This window comes from Barbus barbus (assembly GCF_936440315.1).
Source record: "Barbus barbus genome assembly, chromosome: 44".
Classification (NCBI taxonomy): Eukaryota; Metazoa; Chordata; class Actinopteri; order Cypriniformes; family Cyprinidae; genus Barbus; species Barbus barbus.
In genome coordinates, this window is record NC_136722.1 from 24,022,529 (window position 1) to 24,045,000 (window position 22,472).

The 22,472-nt window shown below is 39.4% G+C and overlaps 2 protein-coding genes and 1 gene segment (V, D, J or C); 1 reads left to right on the forward strand and 2 right to left on the reverse strand.

The window, feature by feature from the left end:
* Positions 1 to 10,631, reverse strand: part of LOC306863399 (uncharacterized protein) — a 41,305-nt gene extending 30,674 nt beyond the window's left edge. Inside the window, exons 1-4 of the mRNA XM_079406726.1 lie at positions 10,520 to 10,631; positions 10,382 to 10,414; positions 9,965 to 10,042; positions 4,238 to 4,282 (exon numbers count right to left, since the gene is read on the reverse strand). Coding sequence (XP_079262852.1) covers positions 4,238 to 4,282; positions 9,965 to 9,995 — 76 coding nt within the window. The 5' untranslated portion in view covers positions 9,996 to 10,042; positions 10,382 to 10,414; positions 10,520 to 10,631. The remainder of the gene's footprint in view (positions 1 to 4,237; positions 4,283 to 9,964; positions 10,043 to 10,381; positions 10,415 to 10,519) is intronic.
* The window catches only part of LOC306863410 (Ig kappa chain V-III region MOPC 63-like), a 773,265-nt gene that overhangs the window by 528,052 nt on the left and 222,741 nt on the right, over positions 1 to 22,472 (forward strand).
* LOC306863398 (uncharacterized protein) lies at positions 11,540 to 20,215 on the reverse strand. Its single transcript, XM_079406725.1, has 8 exons — positions 20,014 to 20,215; positions 19,069 to 19,110; positions 17,485 to 17,709; positions 17,127 to 17,405; positions 15,833 to 16,114; positions 15,106 to 15,345; positions 12,935 to 14,654; positions 11,540 to 12,152 (listed from the first exon to the last, which is right to left on the reverse strand). Exons 1-7 carry the CDS (start codon positions 20,042 to 20,044, stop codon positions 14,137 to 14,139), a joined length of 1,617 nt encoding a protein of 538 aa, XP_079262851.1. The 5' UTR covers positions 20,045 to 20,215; the 3' UTR covers positions 11,540 to 12,152; positions 12,935 to 14,136.

Below are 22,472 nucleotides of genomic sequence, written 5' to 3' on the forward strand. Positions count from 1 at the left end.
TATATTTAATTATTTTATCCATAGTTATTACATTCGCTTTAATTTCATAGGATAATAAAAGTTTTGCCGTAAGTGGCCAATTGTTCATGTCATTCCTAGATGTGACCTCTAAACATTACCAAGGTTGAGAACTATTGTTTTAGACAACAATGAAATCCACTCGATCCATTCATTCTTTCAGTGTAGTTATTTTAATAGTACTTTTTTTCCTCTCAATCCCCTAAAAATATGGCACACATGAGAATGAGATGACTAACAGGACATGAAATAACTAAGCTAACTAATAAAAGAAAACAAGCTCTTTTTATGTGAAACAATGATAATCCAGATTTGTTTCTATATAATGCAAAATGCTTACAAAATAACAAATTGCTTTCTTATTTTTTTATTTTTTTATGTGTACTTACAACTTTTTCATTCACCAGCCAATTTGGCTACTTAATATTTAAGCTATTACAGGCCATTCAGAACGTCTACTAGCTAAAACAAAAATATCAGAAATATCCTGATTATCAACGTCACAGATTAGACTTGGCTATAATTCAATCTGATTATACAACCATTTAATCACTTTCATCTTAAGTCAATCACTGTTGCTGATTTAGTTGTGCATTTCTCCTATAATTTTAACAGCATTACATTGTTCTGCAGACCTGATAGGAAGCACCGCGCCTCGGATATCCTGCAGGCCGGACTATCGCACCCCGGTCAGGTCAGTCTGTACTCGCGTTCTCAACTTCAAGGTGGCATTGAATCAGATACCATATACATGTATTGCATCTAAGGTTAGGTCATACACAACATAAGTTCACTTACCTGAACAGTGGATGTCTGGCAGACGTCTTCTTCACCCTTCAGCGGGAGAAAACTAATTTCAACTGATGCTGTATCTCGTGAACCTCATTCACCAACCAGAAAAGCTGCTGTTACAGTGGAGATCTCGCCAAAGTAAACAATAATTGACCGCCTAGTTGTCACTTTACATATTTTCAAATAAACTGTTATTTAAAAAATATAAATAAATAAATTCTATATATATATTGTAAGTTTTTAACATGATTTTGTGGTGCATAAATAAATAATACTTCGTAAACTAATTCAAACTCAATGAAAATGTATGTTTTGTTCAGGTCAAATGGATTTTGGATTTTAGGCTAAAGCTTGCTGCAAAACCCCAGCAAACATAACCACGAATGTGTCTGCGGGAAATAGTAAGGAGTTATTTGAATTATTTACTAATAAACTAATGTTTTCTGAGTCTGTGTCGTTGCTGATCCTGCGTCTCCTCATTAGACGTGCCTTTAGAGAGAAAGGCTCGCTAAAGCATGCAATGGCTGTCTTATGTGCTATTGGTTTCACTTTCGCTTTTGAAATCGATTATGTTCAGCAAGGACTGGAGAGGATAGAAAGTGGGAGCACAGTAACTCGTTTGGAGGGGCATGGTCTTAGCCCAGTCAGGAGTGCCGTGAAAAAATATCCATACTTCATATCTGTATTATAATTCGTCATTATTATTTTAAATCAGAGGGTTTTAAAATGTTTAACCAAAAGAGCTTGTCAGTAAAATAGCCACAGCCATATCACCCTGCAGCCCAAGACCGGTTGCCCACTGAAGCTAAGCAGGGTTGAGCCTGGTCAGTACCTGGATGGGAGACCTCCGGTGAAAACTAGGTTGCTGTTGGAAGAGGTGTTAGTGAGGCCAGCAGGGGGTGCTCACCCTGTGGTCTGTGTGGGTCCTAACGCCCCGGTATAGTGACGGGGACTCTATACTGTCAAAAAGCACCGTCTTTCGGATGAGACGTTAAACCGAGGTCCTGACTCTCTGTGGTCATTAAAAATCCCATGGCACTTCTCGTAAAGAGTAGGAGTGTAACCCCGGTGTCCTGGCCAAATTCCCTCCACTGGCCCTTGTCTATCATGGCCTCCTAATAATCCCTATACACTTGATTGGCTCTATGACTCTCTCTCCTCTCCACCTGTAGCTGGTGTGTGGTGAGCGCACTGGCGCCGTTGTACTGTGGCTGCCGTCGCATCATCCAAGTGGATGCTGCACATTGGTGGTGGTTGAGGAGAGACCCCCCCACATGATTGTAAAGCGCTTTGGGTATACAGCAATACACAATAAAGCGCTATATAAATGCATCATTCATTCATTCATTCATTCAGTAAAACTTTGTAACGCCATTGGATCCTCAAGCTCTCTGCTAAAGCTCTAACTCCACCCCGCCTCCTTTCAGATTGACGCGACGGCGCAGCCTGGAGGAAACAGATCTCCGCTTTTTCGCAATGCAAGGGTAAATAAATAATAACTGATATTTGAATAGTACAGCGTTTTCTTTACTCAGCAGGCTCGTCCAGGGCGGGCAATAGTGACTCACAGGGCAGGCCAGGCCCCCCCTTGTCCGCCCATGGTGCCTGGGTCAGACTCGGGCCGGTAATTCTGATAAGATGTCGGACCTGGGCCGGGCTAGGGCCTAAATTTGAGGCCCATGCAGGGCTCTAATCGCTACACTGATCTGGGCCACACACCTCCCACCCACAATCGGCCCAAATGTAGTCTGCCGTCATGCATGCAGTGCTATCATTGCCACGTATGGCCCACAGTTGGCTGACATGATGCATGCCAGTGCTGGTGTCCTGACATTTTATCCGACCCGTCAGCTTTTCTTATACCGGGGCTTACTGTGCATGCGCACATCAATATTTTCGCCTTTTTCTCACACTGAACAACAATATTTAATGCATCTGCATTACTGTAAGGGGTAGGTGTAGACGATAATAAAACACAATCTAATGTGTTTCGTGTATCTTGTCAGTGTGTGCACTTGCTTGGCCATTTGTAGTTGATAAACAGGAAAGTGGGTTCAAGCGCCAGCAGAAGGCAGTGTAATGAAGTGGTCTTTAAGAGAAGCAGTCTATCAGCGGAAGTTTAAAATCAGCTCGTAAGTGTATTTACTTGTCTCAGTGTTTAGCGCATTTGCCGTTGCTAGGAAACACTTATTTTGTTTACTGGGATGAGAGTTGCTGAAATCGCGTTTGGTCTCATACTGTATCGTGTATCTTGTCAGTGTGTGCACTTGCTTGGCCATTTGTAGTTGATAAACAGGAAAGTGGGTCCAGCTGAATTGAAATGATCATTTGTTGGATTGGTATAATAAAGGTTATTATACCGCGGCAGCGGTCGCGGCAGTCGTCGTGTGAAGCCCTCTTAGTGTGAAGACCAAAGAGTGTAAAGACCATCGACTCTACCGTGCGACTCCACCGGGCAGGGACACCGGCAAGGGATAGTAGTATCGCTTTTTATTTAATTTTTTCATTGATATGTTTATTATTGAAATGTTGTTATATGCATGTGTCAATTTTATTTAATTTCTTTATTTTCTTAAATATGTGGGTAGATAGTATTTATAGAGTTGTAACTTTTTAGTTTTAGTTACTTTTTCTTATTTGTAAGTCGCTTTGGACAAAAGCGTCTGCTAAATGACAAAAGTAAAAGTAGTAAGTAAGTAATAGGTAGAAAAAATGATTTATTGTTGGTTTCCGGTAGCTGTATCCCTTCTAGCCACAACCGCGAATATAATACATGATTACTGTATATACACTACTGTAAGGGTAAGTTTAGGGTGTGGTAGGTGTAGACATTAATAAATCATAATTTAACAGGTAGCATTTTTCGTTGTCGAATTGTACTACCTACTGTTTTAATGGGAGGTAGGAAAATCTGACAGGGTAGCACAAATCGACAGAACACCGGCAACACGCCAGCAGTGCCATTATGAGGCCACATTTGGGCCAAGTCCGTTTGCTATGTGGGAGGTTGTCTGACTACTTTGCTGCACACTTTGCAGCAAAAAAAAAAAAAGTTAACTTCCTGGAATGGATGTTTAAAAGGTTAATTTGTTCATTCATTCATGCATACATTTATGCATTCCTGTGTGCTTACATGAATTACAGCATGCATGCATTTATGCAATACATAAATGAATGCTTTTCATGCTAAAAACATCTGGATGCTTATTGTGTGACAATGTCTCTGTGACACTAGATCTACACACTTTATAAATGATTAAAATCTGCACTTGAATTTACTCTGCGCTTGAATAGATTTAATGCTGTATGATATTAAATCTTTTGTTGTTTTGAGGATCAGGCAGAAAACATCTGTAGGCACTGAATTTTACCACATGTTGTGGTCTATAGACAAGTGTGTCATAATATTACATGTTTATGCATTTACCTCTCAGTGTCTGTCCCTTGTTCCCTCTTATGAAAGCCAACAACACTGTGACATAAAAAGATCAATCAGAACTGGATTTGATTTCTGGATTAAGATTCTACAGCTTTAATTCATGCAGAGACAAAAAATGGTCAGTTTGTTCAAAGCTCTTTGGCAAATTACAAAGTTTCTCATGTGATACAGATTTATTGGAGTGAGCCAGATACACCACTTTAAAGACGTACAAAAACACTTCCACAGACTTTCTCATGAACTGTTCCCATCTGGTGGAATGACCTGCCCAACTCAATCAGAGCAGCCGAATCCTTACCCATCTTCAAGAAACGGCTAAAAACTCATCTGTTCCATCTTTACTTGACCCTCTAACTCTAGCACTCTCTATTCTAATTTTATTTTATCTTTATGTCTTTTTATTTAAAATAAATAAATAAAAATAAATAATAATAATAATGATCTGTACTGCGTTAGGCTAACTGAGACTTGTAATAGCACTTGCACGTTGTTGCTCTTTTGTTGGTTTTGATTGCTTCTTATGTCCTTCTTATGTAAGTCGCTTTGGATAAAAGGTCTGCTAAATGACAAAATAAATAAATAAATAAAGGTCATTCCACGAAATCGGGACCTTTTCCACTTGGAAAAAAATAATAAGCTAATATAAGTTTAATCAACAGTTTTATATATCCATGAAATAAGGCACCTTAAAATGACCACGTCAATTAAGATTTTATCTTATTTTTTTTACAAGAGAAATATTACAAAAATGGCTTTGTCCAAACTAAAATATAGTTAAAGTTACAATGGAAAAACCTGGAAAGTTGTATCAAATATAATTTTCACAATTTTTAGGAAATGAATGACAGCAACAGGATTGACCAGAGTAACAGGGATGACAGGACACACATTCTTCAGCACACGGCACATATTTGTAATACTGTAAAGTTTTACCCTTTTAAATTGCATATAGTTGTATAATTGTAAACTTGCCATAGATGTATTAGTCAATCAAGTCAATTTTATTTATTTAGCACTTTACACAATTCAGATTGTGTCAAAGCAACTTTACAATGTTAAACATTACAAAATGTCGATAATGTGGGAGGACAATAGCAAACAGCCAATTTTGCTTTGTTGACTTAGCACATGACATTTCTAGGAGATCTAATGTTTTAAGGGTATTGCAATTAGATGCATGCAGATATTGATTATAGTAAACGTAAGTAATTGTTTAAATTTACATTTTAAAAACGGCAACAGTATTGACATTGGATGATGCCCCTCCCCCTCGCTCAGCCAAGCCTCATAAATGATGAAAAATAGAACATTATAGAGGAGTGAGAGAAACATGCTTGTGTTTTCAGTGTCGCAATCCTGGTTGAGAAATGATGTATCCTCCTAGAAGTAATGCCACTTGATTGTACAGTATTTTACAAGGGTTTTTTAACAGGGCTGACATCAGGGGACACCAATAAAATTATTTATATTTTATAGAAGAAAATTATACTTATGGCAAAAACATTGTTTAACAATGAGATTGTATTTAGAATAATATGCAAATGTGATTTTTGTTCACATTAAAAATTAAAAGTCCTGCTGAAAAAGAAAAAATCATAGCGAGGGACAGGCCAAAAACCTTACTCTTATCAGCATAAATGCTATTTAAAATCATATTTAATTGACTTTAATTTGATGTAATATTGATAAAAGGCTACATAGCATTGTTATGTTTTTAAATCACACATTTATTTGTTCTATTAATTCTGTTAGATTATTTCATTGAGACACAAAAGGCACCGTGAAAACCTGGGGTTCCCTATCGATACTCCACTCGTACTGCGTCTTGCTAAAGACGCTATGGGAAAAAGCCTTTTTTCTCCTTTACTGAAGCCTTATTCAATCACGCAGTGAAACTGCACGATCATTGGTTCGTGCAGTGTGTTAAAAACGAACCAATGTGTCGGCAGCGGAGCTGCACGAGCCTATGGCGACGGAGTCCGCCAGATCCCGCCAGAATGGGCGGGGTTATCTGGCTATATAATCGGCCGTCTGGCCATAGGATCCTCAGATTTCTTCTTCTTCAGCGACGACATCTCGCCTTCGCTGATCCCAAGAAGCCGCCTCGCCATTGACACGCCTCGCAGCTAAGCCAGAGACCTCCTGCCAGCTGAGACGCCGCTTTCACCGCGCTCCAGCCCCGCAGAAGCCCCGGTCTGTTCGCTGCCGCCATCCGGTGAGTGCTATAAAAATGCATATTTATCGGCATTGTTGCAAATGCCGCAACAGCGAGTGTGGCTCGTGCAGGGAATCCTGCACGATGCAAAAGAGCAGTGAGCGCGCGCCGCCTGTCTGGGTCTCGCCCACGCACTGACTGCGCGCTTACTGAGACAGCTCGTTCGAGTATGAGTCTCGCTCTTCCCGCTCGCTGTCCGTCTCTGTGGAGGCAAACAATGAAACATCAGAGCCACGGAGCTTCCTGCAGCGCTCTGATCCGCCGGTGTTCACACGTGAGAATCAGAGCTCCTCCTTCATTGGGCGGCTCTATTCTCTTTTTACGAAGTGCATCACTTTTACGAAGTGCATGGACGCGGCTCTTTCCCCTCTCAGGCAGATGGGAATCCGCATTCTCAATTACCTCGATGACTGGCTCATTCTGGCCCAGTCAGAGGTACAACTACTCTCACACAGAGCCCTCCTCCTCAGCCACCTAGAATGCCTGGGGCTCAGGGTCAATTTTGCCAAGAGCGTGCTGTTTCCCAGCTGACGGGTGTCGTTTCTGGGAACAGTTTTGGACTCAGCTCAGATGAGAGCTGTGCTAGCGCCGGAACGCACTCTGGCCATTTAAAAGCTCGCAGCCTCCTTCCAGAGCGGCACCGCTCGCTCCGTCAAAGCGTTTCAGAGGATGCTGGGCCTCATGGCCACAGCATTGCCGGTGCTACAGTTGGGCCTGCTTCGCATGCGGCCCCTTCAGCGCTGGTTGAAACCACGGGTTCCGCCCCACGGATGGCGACATGGTCGCCTACATATCAGGGTGAGCCAGGCCTGTGTAACAGCCCTGGTCCCCTGGAAGAACCCACGATGGTTCAGAAAGGGTGTGACCATAGGGATGGTCTGCAGCAGGAAAGTTGTCACAACAGACGCCTCCAACATGGGTTGGGGGCGCTGTGCGAAGGCAAACCGACCTTTGGTCGAAGGCGGAGCAGAACCTCCACATCAACTGCTTAGAAATGCTAGCAGTGTGTCGAGCCTGCCAGTTTTTCCTGCCAGAGCTAAAGGGACGACATTTGCTGATCCGCTCAGACAACATGTCAGTGGTGTCCTACGTAAATCACCAGGGAGGTCTCTCCTCGAAGCGCCTCTTCCTTATGGTAGAGCGACTTCTGGAGTGGGCTCAGCTCAACTTGCGCTCGCTGAGAGCAGCAAATTTGCCGGGCAGATTGAACCGAGGAGCGGATATGCTATCACGGAGCAACATCCCCTCAGAAGAGTGGATGCTCTATCCGCAGACGGTTCGAATGATCTGGAGAATCTTTGGCAAGGCCGAAGTAGACCTTTTCGCCTGCAAAGACAACTCTCACTGCCCAGCCTATTATTCGAAGGTCAAGGACGCGTTGGCCCACGACTGGCCCAACCTCCTCTATGCATTCCCTCCGATCGCTCTGATTCCTCAGGTCATCAGGCGAATCAGGGAACAACGACACAAGGTCTTGTTGGTGGCCCCCCTGTGGGAGAACCAGCCTTGGATGTCAGAGCTGACCCAGCTGCTAACCGCAGCCCCCTGGCCCGTGCCCCTGAGACGAGATCTCCTCTCTCAGGCGAACGGTTTGTGGCACCCTCGTCCCAAATTGTGGGCGCTTCACCTCTGGCCGCTCAACGGGAGCCTACCAGCCTCCCAGAGCGAGTGCTAAAAGCCATTTCTGAGGCTAGAGCCCCGTCTACGAGACGCCTCTATGCCCTTAAATGGGCGGTTTTCTCCGAATGGTGTCTAAACCGCGGTGAGGACCCCCCTACATCTGAGTTGGCGGTGATTCTGTCCTTCCTGCAGGAACTGCCGGATAAAGGACGCTCTCCCTCCACACTCAGGGTGTTCGTATCGGCTATAGCGGCCTTCCACGCCCCTATTGCGGGCCAATCAGTGGGCAGGGACAATGCTATCGTCCGCTTTCTAAGGGGTGCCAAGAGGCTGAATCCGCCTCGGCCCCTTACTGTCCCTACATGGGACCTACCCACTGTGCTGAGGGCCCTGAGGTGCCCTCCCTTTGAGCCGCTCCAGTCCACGAACCTTTGGTCACTGTCGCTGAAGACTGCTCTGCTACTAGCACTAGCGTCAGTCAAGCGAGTAGGAGACCTGCAGGCGCTCTCTGTGAGCCCCGCCTGCCTGGAATTTGGGCCAAACGACTCCAAGGTCGTCCTAAAACCAAGGCATGGATACGTACCTAAGGTACTTTCCACTCCGTTCAGAGCTCAGGTCATCAAACTCTCCGCGCTTCCTCCCTCCGAGGAGGACCGGGAGTTAATTTTGTGATGCCATGTTAGAGCCCTACGGATCTACTTTGAGCATTCCGCCTCCTTCAGGCGCACGGAACAGCTGTTTGTTAGCTTCGGTAACCTCGCCAAAGGGCTTCCGGTCACGAAGCAGAGACTCTCTAAGTGGATAGTGGATGCCGTTACGCTGGCTTACTCTTCCTTGGGCCTTCAATGCCCCATTGGAGTACGAGCCCATTCGATTAGAGGCATTACCTCGTCACGGGCCTGGTCTAGCGGTGTGTCTATTACAGAAATTTGTGCGGCGGCCGGCTGGGCCTCGCCGTCCACATTTGCAAGGTTTTATAAGCTGGATGTACCGGCCTTGCAGGCCAGGGTCCTATCTGCTTAGATGAGTATGACTTACGTTGTGGGAACAACCCTAACGGATAACTCTTGACTGCACGGGCACTCAAGCTCTCTGATGGGTTCCTTACATATCTCAGCCCTGAAAGTGCTGAGTATGCGAGGAATACATGGAATGACCCGGGCCGAGAGTGACCCCTACGAGCTCAGCTCACTTTAGCCCGAGTATACTATTATACTTCCCTCTGAGCATGGAATGCTTATGGAGATATTTTACACAGTCGTTCCTCTACCATAGCACGGCGTGATTGAATTGTAATTATACAATTCAATAGCGTCTTTAGCAAGACGCAGTACGAGTGGAGTATCGATAGGGAATGTACTCGGTTACTATCGTAACCTCGGTTCCCTGAGATACGGAACGAGTACTGCGTACTTTGCCGTGCCAGGTAGCTGCACGACTCAGTCGTCGCTTCAGTCGAAGTAAACCTGAGGATCCTATGGCCAGACGGCCGATTATATAGCCAGATAACCCCGCCCATTCTGGAGGGATCTGGCGGGCTCCGTCGCCATAGGCTCGTGCAGCTCCGCTGCCGACACATTGGTTCGTTTTTAACACACTGCACGAACCAATGATCGTGCAGTTTCACTGCGTGATTGAATACGCTTCAGTAAAGGAGAAAAAAGGCTTTTTCCCATAGCGTCTTTAGCAAGACGCAGTACTCGTTCCGTATCTCAGGGAACCGAGGTTACGATAGTAACCGAGTACGATTCTTCCCCATTTTAACCATAGAAATAAACACAGAGTTGTGGTTCTAGAGAGTATAATTCTACTCTAGGTCTAGGCCAGTAATCAAATGCTGTAAATTAGTGACATATGACTCTAGCAGACAGTGTTTTTACCTGCCAGTGTGAACAGAGACCTCATGTCCATCAGCAGATCTGAACCGTGCTGTCCGTCAGAAAGAGAAATATGACCGTCTGATGGACAGAAAACATGTGCAAAGGTGGGCTTTTTTAAGTTAAAGAAAACCTTTCATAAGTTTTCCTGTCTTTTTGACATTATGTTGTCTTTGTCTCTGGTCTGATCTTTTCTTGATATAACTGCATTGACATTTCAGACAAGTCACATTTGAAAATGTTTTCATTATTATGCATTTGACAAAATACTTTCACTTTCACTATAGACTTCCCACAAATGTTTGGAAAAGTTTGGAAAAAAATCTAAGGGTTTAGCTTCATGTTATCCGTTTGATGCTTCAACAGTTATATAGTCATTTGTGTCAAACATGCAAAATCAAAACAGGACCACTTTCATACCTTTATTATGATTAATCTCGAGACAAATCCAATCTGTCGCATTTAAATTAAAGAAAGTGTCAGTGAAAAACAGCTTGTCCCCAAATGTGTTAAATCCAAGAAATATTCATATATCTCCATAGTTTACAAAAGATTTACCTTCAAGATCTGTCCTCTGTCGTCGTTCTCCAAAAAGAAGAAAAAAAGCAATCTGAGTACCGTTGTGTTTTTGTTTGGTTTTATTCCAAACTTCCCGTGGCTGTATAATCAGATCTCAGACAACCAATGAGCCTATTACAATTGCAACGAACTATTTAGGAAAAAGACAAAACGGGAACACCCTTTTTGTTCCTCTGGCAAACATGGCCTATTGTTTTTTTGTTTTTTTTTCCTTTAAAAAAAAAAAATCTGCAAAAGCAACTTCTATTCCAATATGCTTCAACGTCTTCTTTGTTTTAAATGTGAATTCAGGTAAAGTGGGCCACTTTTTGTTAAACTTGTATATACCAGACGTTTATCTTTTCTTTTCTTTACTTCATGCACTCCAGACAAATGTCTTTTCAGGTAAAGTGGGCCATCCATGATTTATCAAAAAATTATCCTGTATTTTAATTAGAAATCGTAAAAATATTTATGTTTTTTATGTTTATTGGCACATTATCAAACAAACATATTCAACAACATGTTTTAAAAAAATATAGACTAGGATATAAGTAGAATGAGTTTTCTTAATGCGTAAAATTCAAAACTGATCTATTAAAAATTACATTTGATTAAATTTAACAGAATTTTTATGAAAAAAAGAGAACTCTACAACATATTAAAATGAGACTATAACACATGCAACAACAGACAGGCTATCAACAAAAAAATAATTAAAGAGATATTTAAAACATAATATTGTAAAAATGAACTTTAATTGTGACAGTTTCTTCTGCTGTTTCCTTTCTTGACTTGAATTTCCTGACTGCATTCTCATTTGTTTTCTAAAAAGCCAGTTATACATGTCAATTAAAAAAAAAAATCGGTGAATGTCAATGTATTTAATAAATGAGAGTAGAATTAATGAAGGTTTAGGGTGGCCCACTTTATCTAGCACACTTGGCCAAAGTGGGCCATCAATATTTCACCATATATAGCATTGAATTTTTGTCAGGACAAAGGAAGAGACCAAGGCTTCATTTATATACAATTTAATTTGAAAAACAAGGATTGTATGAGGAACAGGAATTAAAAGTATATAATAACTAAAATGACAAACCAGTGTGTAACTACGAAAACCAAATAAATCCTGCAGGGACCTCTTGTGGTGAACCTCAGCAGGACTGGCTTTGATAATGGCCACCAAATTTGCCCTTTAGTGAAAAAAGACTGATCTACAGTTGCATCGCAGTAAAAATGTAATATTGCATGTTGCATTCAGTTATACAGCTGTGCTCTATGTGATGTACATCCACAATTAAACAAGCTGAAAATGCATGAAACTCTTAAAATACTTACAACCTACTTACCAACCTAGTAAAAACAACCTACAAAACAACGAGCATGAAGTAAAATTAAAGTCTGAAGATAAACTTGATCAAACATTGAAATAGTGCAAACAGACTACAGTGCATTTACAGTTGGATGAGAGTGATACTAGCTGAGAAATATTATTACTTATTTTAATATATAGCATAACCTGTATAACTATAAATTCACATATATATTCCCAATAACTGATTTTGTGCAATTCTGGGTTTGATGCTTATTTATATGTGATGCTTTGGAATTTCTGTGCTTTAGTATGGTGGCCGAGAGAGCTCAACGCGCTGCAACTTCAGAAAGCACATGCAAATAGAAAAAAACACCAGCAAATCAAGAAAACATTTTCATCATTTTGACAGCACATGCGCTGCAAATCCTCACAACACATGCAAATTAAGAAAGGCTGCAAATCCTCACAACACATGCAAATTAAGAAAGGCTGCAAATCCTCACAACACATGCGAAATTAAGAAACGTGCTGCATGGACCACAATGGAAATGTTTCAAGGGGACCCAAAAAAAGTGACGGACCAGCTGGGATTTGCTTATTGTGCAGTGGCTATTGGTTGAGTTGTTGGTGAACTGAAAGGTGAGTGTTGTTGTTGTTGTTGTTTATTTTAACACCCTGATTGCATGATTTCTTTGTCTTTTGGATATTATTAGATTAATAATGACAAATTACACGATTAACGTTATTATATAAGATGGCTAACTTAATTTAATATCCTCAACTAAATATAATTTCAAGGTTAATGAAAATAAATTTGCAATGCTTTAATTGTTAAAACCAGGTCAAAATAAAAATGACAGTAAGAATAATATTTTAAAATTTATTCAGGCCCTTTTAGTAGGCTAATGAAAGAAAGGACATTTGCATGTGTTGTGAGGATTTGCAGCGTTTCTTAATTTGCATGTGTTGTGAGGATTTGCAGCGCATGTGCTGTCAAAATGATAAAGATGTTTTCTTGATTTGCTGGTGTTTTTTTCTATTTGCATGTGTTTTCTGAAGTTGCAGCACGTTGAGCTCTCTCGGCCACCGTACTTTAGGCCTAAATCCTTCTGTGTTATTGTGAAAAACTTAATTTTTTTGTCTTCTTTGTCCTGTTATATACAGAATTATGTATCTGAATTCTCATAAATGTGTCTGAATGTGTGAATCTGTGTGTGATATCTTTAATCTTGTTTACTATTTTTGTGTGTGTAAACTATATATTTATATGCTGATGTGCTTATATGCTTATATGCTTTTATATTATGAGATTATTATATTTCTTTCTTTGATTGATTTTAAAGTTAAATTGTGTTAGTTCTTCACCAATAGCGTCTGGAAATGCTTCAGTGTAAAATTAGAAATGTTAGTTTGTTATTTGATTTTGTCCTTCAGGAACTGATGTGACGGTATAAAGTGGCGTTTCTGATCAAAATAGAGTCGGATCTGAATGAGAGTTGCAGTGATTTATCTGGGATCTCCTGAAACACACTTTTGAGGAGGATTTTGACATAGTTGCAGGTTAAAAGGTCAAGATCATTACAAATTACGTTCACCCTCCAGAACATCTCTAGGTATCCCAAAGGTGATGCTTATTTTGTCAAATGTATTATTTGAGAATATTATCGTAACCTTCATAATATTAAAGGAATACTCTATCCAAAAATAAATTTATTGTTATTTATGCAGTTCGAAATGTATATTAATTATATCATATACAATCAAAGCAACTCGAGCGAGAAATGATGGTCCTCTGTGCTTTCGGGCAGTTCTCTGGAAGGCAGTGGTGCTTTACAGCGAAGAACATTTTCAATATATTTTTGTTTATAGGTTTTTTTTTTGTTTTGTTTATAATGTTTGAAATATCAGTATTTTTTTCATTTTGTTTCAAAAGACTTTGATTCATTAACCGGAGTCATGTGGATTGCAGTCGTCTTCGCTTTGTGTGGTTTTTGAGGCGTCAATTTTAGAGATAAACCTTGCTCTTATGGACTCACAGAGATTGATTATTTTTCTAAAAATCTTCGTTGTGTGTGTATGTGTGTGTATTTATCGTATGTATATAAAGATATATGTGTGTGCAAATGATTTTTCTTTTTTTTGGATGGAGTTCGAAGTATTCTTGTAATACATTACATTTAATACAATAACCTGCATTAAACTCTTTTACCTTTTGGCAAGGTTTTTAGAAAGACTGCATTGCCTTCAATGACTAAACAGCCATTTGACTATTATGGTGCTTATTCTTTCCCAGATTTCCTCATTCTTTCTCTTTTTCTGCCTGTTTCTTCACTTCTTCGTATGGACTTTCCTCCACTGTCACGGCCTCATAATCTTTGTCTTTCTGAGGAAGCTGCTCATATCCTCCCTCTGCTTCTCCGGCTGGCTTTTTAGAGTCGTCTGAACTCAGTGTGTGGTACACCTCGGCTTTGACGCTCTTAAGAGCCTCGTACCCACCTTGACCTTCACTCTGACCCTCTCCAGGTCCTACTGTGTGGTACACCCCCTCCTCCTCCCTCTTTTGTAGGGGTTCGTAACCCCCCTCGACCTGGTCCTTGTTCGTGCTCTCGCCCAGGGTGTGATAAACCGCCTGATCCTTGCCCTTGAGTTGGATTTGCTCATAGTCTCCACCTGTCGTCTTGTCTTTATCCCCTTTGGTCTCCTGGATGCCACTTCCTCCCCGTCTGCGTTTCAGCGCAACCAGCAAGACGATCAACAACCCGAGAATGATCAGAATCACCGCCACCATGATGGGCATCATGCTTGTAGAATCTTGTTCTAAGAGAAAGAGAGGATGCAAATTCATTCTAAAAATAAAAATGAGAAGTAGTGTGCTTGCATAATCCTGAAGTGAGAATTCAAAGTGACTAATACTTTGCTACACTCTACATGAATATGCACAGAAAATAAAAAAGAGACCATAAAGCTTTGCGTGCTTGTGTTTTGGCGTGAAACTTTTGGGTGTCACAAACACTTCGAGAATTGTTTCTGCTGTTGATTACCACAGAAAATAGCCTACACTCATCCCTCATCTTACAAGAACAAACAAAAATTGTGTTAATGGCAGGGTTATTACTGTTCAATTCAAATTAAAACCATAAATATAAATAAAATTGACAACAAAATAACGAAAACCTTAACTAAAAGAAAAAACAAAACAAAAATATTAATAAAAACAGTAATACAATGAAAGTCTTAAGAGCATGTATGTTTGTTTGTGTATGAGTACTTTTGTAGCTGTAGACGTTGCTGAAACGGGAGAAACCGTTCCCACAGTCCTTCCGGCAGCTGTACTGTCCTTCTTCCTCTACGGTAATAGACTGGTCGTTTTCAGGTAGTTTTGTGCGTGCGTATGGGTCATTAAATTGTGTGCGGTACCAGTGGTAGGATGTGCAGTCGGCACGACAGCGAGGGCAGGAACACTGCAGACTGTTAGTAGATCCTGAAATCACTGCAGCAGGAGGTCCACCTGTAAAACAGAGATACATTGTGTTTATTTTGACTTGCTTTAACTGTAAGATGTAAAATATTATTATGTTAATATATATATATATAATATAAACTTTTAATTTTTAGTTTACAGTACAACTATATATATGTGTGTGTGTGTGTGTATTGCCTCTACACATACAACATATTATTAATCAGTATACTTGTGTATGTATATAAACATATTGTTTCAGTATGTATTGCAAACTGTAAAGTCTTTACTCTGCTGTATGTACATATGTAGTGCTTTAATAAATGATCATATATTTGTGTATAGTGCTTAAATATATTATTGTGTTTTTTTCAATGTTATTACGTAACTGAGATATGCATGTATATTACAAAAAACAGCATGGTACCATGTCCAGACAATACTTTCTGGTACTATTTTTGTTAGTACCGGTATATGCAGTATTAGTGGTTCTGTTAATGAAAGTGTGAGGTAAGGCGGCTGTTGTTGTGTTTACCTATAACTTTTATCTCCTGAGCATCAGAATCTCCTTCCTTCTGTGGAGCTTCTGCACTGATGTGGCTGAACCTGTAGGCGGCGTGACAGCTGTAATTGCCGTCATCACTTTGTGTGGGGTTGGTGATGGTGTATGTGCTTTCAGATGAGCGCTTGATTTCTACTGAATTCTTAAAGAAGACGGCCTTTTCCAGCTTCGGTCCACCCCAGACTGCACACCTGAGAGCCACAGGCTCCCCCTGCAGCACAGGAACGGCCGGAGAAACCAACATCACCATGAGCTCTGAGAAACAGACCAAACACAGGTCAGACTGCACATCCTTCATCTGCTGTTTCATTTAAATATCCAGTCAAATTAAGATGTGAGTTTTGTGGATTTTAATTCATGTCTGTTTGCTTTGAATTCTTTCTAATGCCAGTGCAAGTAAAACCTGACAAATATTTAGCAGGCATACAGATTTAAAATATTTTTTTTTAGGAAAACAGTCCAAAATGTTGATGACATCACATTGCACTTGCAGGTGTCCAAATAAATGCTCTGTAGATTGAGAACGGCCCTCATGCAACCAAATAGCAAATCTCCATTTTACTGTAAATTTTACTGGGCTATTGCTTATTTAAGCAAAATGGGTTCATTAAATAATGTTGACATAGGAAATGAGTGATTTCAGAACAAGCGAGTCAACAGATGCCATACAGTACGAGTATAGAGCTATAAAAACTGATCTTGAGACTTTTACAGACTTTCATATCTTGGCAAATCTGAGCACAGTTTGAGACATTGTTGAGATTTTGTAGATCTTTCTTTCTTTCTTTCTTTCTTTCTTTCTTTCTTTCTTTCTTTCTTTCTTTCTTTCTTTCTTAAGCTCAATATGCTGTAATATCACTTGCTTTTGTTTCAGACTGATGGGAACTAGCTGATAGAAAGCTGGTCAGAAAACGTTTTCTAGGAAAGAGCAGCCTGCATAGTGAATAGAGAAGTGGACTGCAAATTCAGCGGAGACATGCGATCACTCTGTGTTCAAATAGTAATGCAATCCCTTGTTTTTAAATGGTTTCGTAGAATTGCATCTTATGATAATGTAAGCGCAACAAAAGAGATTTTGAAAAATGGTTCATGGTTTGCTTGTTTTGAACACCATTGACTTGCATTGCATGAACACAAACAGCCAAACGATTCTTCAAAGTATTTCTTTCTATCTTCCACAGAAGAAAGTAAGTCGTACAGGTTTAGGACATAATAAATTTATACACACAGCTGCTGAAATACAACAGAAAGCGGAGAAATGAGTCACCTGTCTTTTTCAGCGTCACTGCATTGCTTCGAGGCTCCTTTTTCTTTTTCTTGCACCAGAAAGTGGCTCTTTCTGCCTCCTTTAATTCTGCAAATATAACAGCTCTCTTCATCTTCTCATCAACATCGGGTTCCATACTGAAGGTGTCCACTCCTCTCAACACAAAACAAGCCCAGTCCTTCAGGTCATCGTCCGCCTGCAGCACCAGGTTTCTTCCATCTCCTTTGGTCATCACAGCACCTCCTGTAGATGGAGAGAGCTGAGCGAAAGGCTCCAGTTCTGTAAGAGAAAGAGAGAGAGATCATGAGAAACAGCAGGAGGAACAGACGATCATGAACGTTTAGGATGGTGTTCATACCCAGTACAGTGAGTGTGACCGGGTCACTCTTCGTTCCGCCCTGCTCACACACATACACCCCGTTGTTTTCTTGTGTTACTGCGGTAAGAAGCATTGAATAATCCTCATGTGTTTGTGGTGTTCTGTTAAAAAACCATTTTGTTGATTTACTCCCTCCATCACGGTTACAGATCAGAGTGACATCATCTCCAACAAACACCTGTGGGAACTTCGGCCGGACAAGTACTGAGAGAAAGAAAACAGACATATAAGACACAAATCTTCTGTAATGGCAGGTTGTCTGATTACTATTATGGAATATGAATGATTGACTGATTGACCATAATTGAAAAGTACAGTGATTTAGTGCTGTGTGCTCTACAAAATAGATGACTGGAGTAATTGGAGAAGTTTGCATTCTTTAATTCAGTTATTTATACATGTGTAAGTTTTTTTTTGTTGAAGTTATGCATTTATAATAATGCATTTATTTATTTATAAAGTCATAGTTTCAGCCCTTTCTCTGATTTAAATTCTAACCAAATGTTTTGGGCTGCTTCTCTGTAAATGTGTGCGTTGGTGTTTATTTAAGGGCTGTGGGTTTGCTGTCGAGTTTAGTTTTTGACTGTCTCTGATGTGAAAAGTGATCAGGGATCTCGATGAGAATAAACTCAAGCTGCTGGTTTCTAACATTAGGATTCTTTAGAAGGATCTGCAGATCTTAAATTCATCTGGTCTCGTCTCTGTTGCGCATAACAACTTTTTTTTACCCCATGCAACACTGAACTCTGACACTATGAGACCCCCCTCACCAACTTAAAAACTGTGACCAGCACCTGTCACTTGTGCAGCATTGGACTGATCACTACCTCATCCAGCATTGACTGCAAACTACCTCTTCGGAGAGTCTGATATACTGTTCTCCCTACTGACAAGCTGTTCTTCCACTACACATATATCTGCACAGTTTTGTTTTTATTTAACTGGTTTGCACTCTATCTATTCTGCCATGCGCCTTATGCCACTTTATCTATTTCTTTATTTTTCTACAATGTCCTCATTTGTAAACATATGTTTAAACTGTATTATCTGTATTTGAACGTGTTTAATGTTAACTGTATGCACCAAGGGTCTGAGAGTAACGCAATTTCAATTCTCTGTATGTATGCACGGTGCTGTACATGTGGAAGAATTGACAATAAAGCAGACTTGACTTGACTTGACTATTGATTATTTTGTAGGAGTCGGGCTGCTGAGTCTATAGCAGACACACCCTGCTGCGGCCACGGCAGAAATGACTTTGGACCAGGTTGGAACCTCATCTGTGAGCCCTCTGCCCTATGTGAGGTACTTAATACACGCAATGCATTTTAAACACATAACGGTAGAAATATCAGATGTTCTGCACTAAAGTTCTGGAAATATCCACTTGGTTTTGCTCAACACTGCGTTCGTAATATATTTGATGTGATTAAATGTGATTTTTTTTTTGAAGATCAAGCAGAGCTGATCATCTTTACTGGTCTTTACCACATGTATTGTTTGAGTTGATTTGATCATGTGCACCATCTGTAGAAGTGTGTGCAATGAAATGTGTGTATTTACGTGTTAGATTTCCCTCGCCGTCCTTTATGAGAGCCAACAACACTGTGGAATAAAAAGATATATAAGGTTATTTCAAATAAGATTAATTCTGGACTAAGAATCTACAGCTTTTATTTTGATTTGCAGCTGCAAATGAGACGAGCACACCCAGTCAGTTTTGGGTCTGTAATGACTTCACTGTCCGGGTGCATTTTCAGTGCTGTGGAACCAGCAGTGTCCAAAATCCAGATAAGCTAATGCCACACCAGAACCCGAGATCGATGTCATTTCAAATGTATTTCTGAACATCTGTGTTTTACTATATATTTCTCTGGAAGACTTACTCTGATTGGTTAATTGCAACTTACATTGGTGAAATTTTCCTTAATGATGACTAATAATAATATTTATTTATTTATTTAAACAACACAAAATTAATCACCCAACAACCTTTATGACATATTTTGTTTCTTTGAAGCACAATATATATTATGTACTATATATTATATATTTATAATCTTTAAAAAAATAGGAATGAACTGTCAGTATCGTTCATCCTGAAAGTTTAAGCAGAATATTGAGTACAAGTATCACAACTATTGAAAGTGGTTTTTGCATAAATTTAAAAACATTGTTGCATCTAAAAATAGTTTGTGGCACTGTAATGGAAATCTTTGTAATAGCATTGTGCAATCATCTTAGTGCAAGCATAGCCACAAATAATATAATTAACATTTTCTGTGATTTTTGACCTGAAATTGGATCATTTGTGGAAAATTGTCAATATTTAATGTGAATATATTAATTAGACAAAGAAAGGTTCCTCTTGAGTTGAGGGAAAGCTACAAACTGACTTGAAGTAAACTTCAGCTTTAATGTAGCAAACAGCAAGAGTTTGTCATAATGTCCAAACATTGATTACACAGAATCTGACAATAAAATGATGCTGAACTCTTGTGTTTTTACCTGATAATAAGAGCAGAGACCTCATGTCCATCAGCCGAGCCGATCTGCGCTGTCTGTCAGAAAGAGAAATATAACTGTCTGATGGACAGAAAGAGGAGCTGTGAGCAGAAATTTGGGGAAGTGGGGATAAAGTGTTTTATCAGTCTTATTGCATTCAAGCTCAGATGAGTATGTGTGTGCATGTTTAAAGTATTTTTGTTTCATCAGGGTGTTTTTTTTTTGTCCTTTTATGGCACATATGGTAGCGGCTGCCACACCCCTCAGTCACATTGAGTCAGCAGTGTGTGTTTAACAGCTCATTTCAGCTGTGTGTTTATGTTCAAGCATGTAGAGCTGCTTTCCATTTGCAATTTGGTTGTTATTAGGCTTTGCTATTTACAGAATGTGTGAAGTCATGGTATGAGCTGCTAACTGAGCTGCCCAACCCCCAAATTAAGCATGAAAGAAAGACTCACTTAATTTATTTATTGTATTAATTATTAATTTAAATATATTTTTTCTTATTATACCTTTTTTGTTGCAATAAAGTTTGTTAAAGCACATTTAATTTGCTGTAAGTTATAAACTATTCTGCATCTATTTTGATTTAATTTTTGCATTTTAGAGTGTGCATTCATTTTTAGTAACAATTCTGTTAATGGTCATAGATCATATTTAGGATATTCTAGAATATTGTTTTAATGATTATCAAGAATGCTGGTAAAAATGATCTAAATTTACAATTTAGGTGCATTCTTTGACATATTTAGCCTTTATTTATCACTTTCTTGCCTTGATCATGTTAAATGCTCAGTGCAGTGTGACATTTATTTTACAGATGTACAATTATTACATGTCTCAATTAAAGTCTGTTTATTTAATCTGCATGTTATGCATAAATTAACAAAAATACTAGTTGAGATGGCGTTTAGAGCAGGTCAAGTATATATTTCAGGCCATACTCATCCGCATCAATTACAGGAAAGTACAAATAATTAATTGCAACAGAAGACGACAGAAAGTATCTGTCTGCTGACCTAATATTACACTGGGTTTGTTATATGTGCAAATCCTTTTTTTTTTAATTAGTGAAAGATTGTCTTATAAACTATTTGAAATGCTTGCTAGTTAAACCTCTGTTCAGCTTGTTCACAGATCCTGTTTTGCGAATTGTTAGTTTTGGCAAAGCAATTGTACTTTCCTGTGAAAGTGTTTCACGTGTCAAACAAAATTAACCACACTTAACCACACTCTCATTTTCACTGTGTGCTGTTTGTTTTTGTGCGACAAGCAATGTGCAGTAGTGGATAAAAGCAGACAAGTGTTGTAAAATGAATACTTTACTGAGTCATTCAGATGCTTTTGGGCCATCATAGAGTATGTGGTCTTGATTTTCTATTTTAATATGATTAATGAATTTTAATTCGGTCCTTTCTGACAGGAAATCCAGCAGGTCTGTGGCATCCGCTGGAGTGCAAATATGACATTTGAACATCTTAACAGATCTCAAACTGACATTAGAAGTGAGTATGTTTGACAAAATGCATCACAATTCACCCTCAGCAAATGTCACACAAGAATGTCAAACAAATGTGTTGAAGGTATACATTTAAAATGTAAATGTGTCTCAGTATATCCCCCTCTGCAAAGTCACATGCATTACTTTAATTACTTTACTCATGCATTCACATGCATTAAATGAATATACTGCCCCTCATGTCACATCTGCTGCTGTCGGTTCAGTGTCTTTGACTCATCACAGTCAGTCTTCTAGATCTCAAGCTATTCTATTCTATTCTATTCTATTCTATTCTATTCTATTCTATTCTATTCTATTCTATTCTTTAATTTCTAAAAACTTAGGAAGTTTTCAGTTTGTTCAAGGAACGTTCCGTTATTTCTTTTTTCTTTTTGTGCAAGAGGAACTTGCATTACTGTCTGTATGTGTGTGTGTGTGTGTGTGTGTGTGTGTTACCTTCCTGTGCATTTCTCAGAAAACCCAGTGATGGTGTTATTTATGAACACAAATATGCTTATTAGTCAGCACTTTTTTGTTTTTGGTTAAATACATTTTGTGTTAGTGTAATGTTCTGGATGAATTTGGCACAGTTGTGCACACTCGGTGTTCATTGGTTGCATGTAGGAACATTTTCAAATGAAGAGAAAGAACCTGTTCAGAAATAAAGGGATTGTGATTTTATAAGCGGCTGAAAAAATGTGCTGAAATCTAGAAGTCATTTTGGCCACATGAATTTATAGCGGCACTTTTTAAGAAACCTGCATAATGCATTGTATTATCATTATTTGACAATGCCCTATTGTACACATTGTTTTCATAAGTAATAGTAACAGTTATAATATTCATCTTTACATTTACATGTATGCATTTAGCAGACAATTTTATCCAAAGTGCAAAAGCAATTTGTCACAGATCTGTTATTATCTATGCATATAACATATCAAATATCTGTAGTGCATTA

Coding starts and splice junctions, on each gene's coding strand:
- LOC306863398 (XM_079406725.1), bottom strand. CDS start 20,044: ATGGACATGAGGTCTCTGCTCTTATTATCAG. Junction 17,710..19,068: donor CGGCGAGGGAAATCTAACAC/GTAAATACACAC, acceptor TCTTTCTCTCAG/TACTTGTCCGGCCGAAGTTC. Junction 16,115..17,126: donor AGTGACGCTGAAAAAGACAG/GTGACTCATTTC, acceptor TCTGTTTCTCAG/AGCTCATGGTGATGTTGGTT.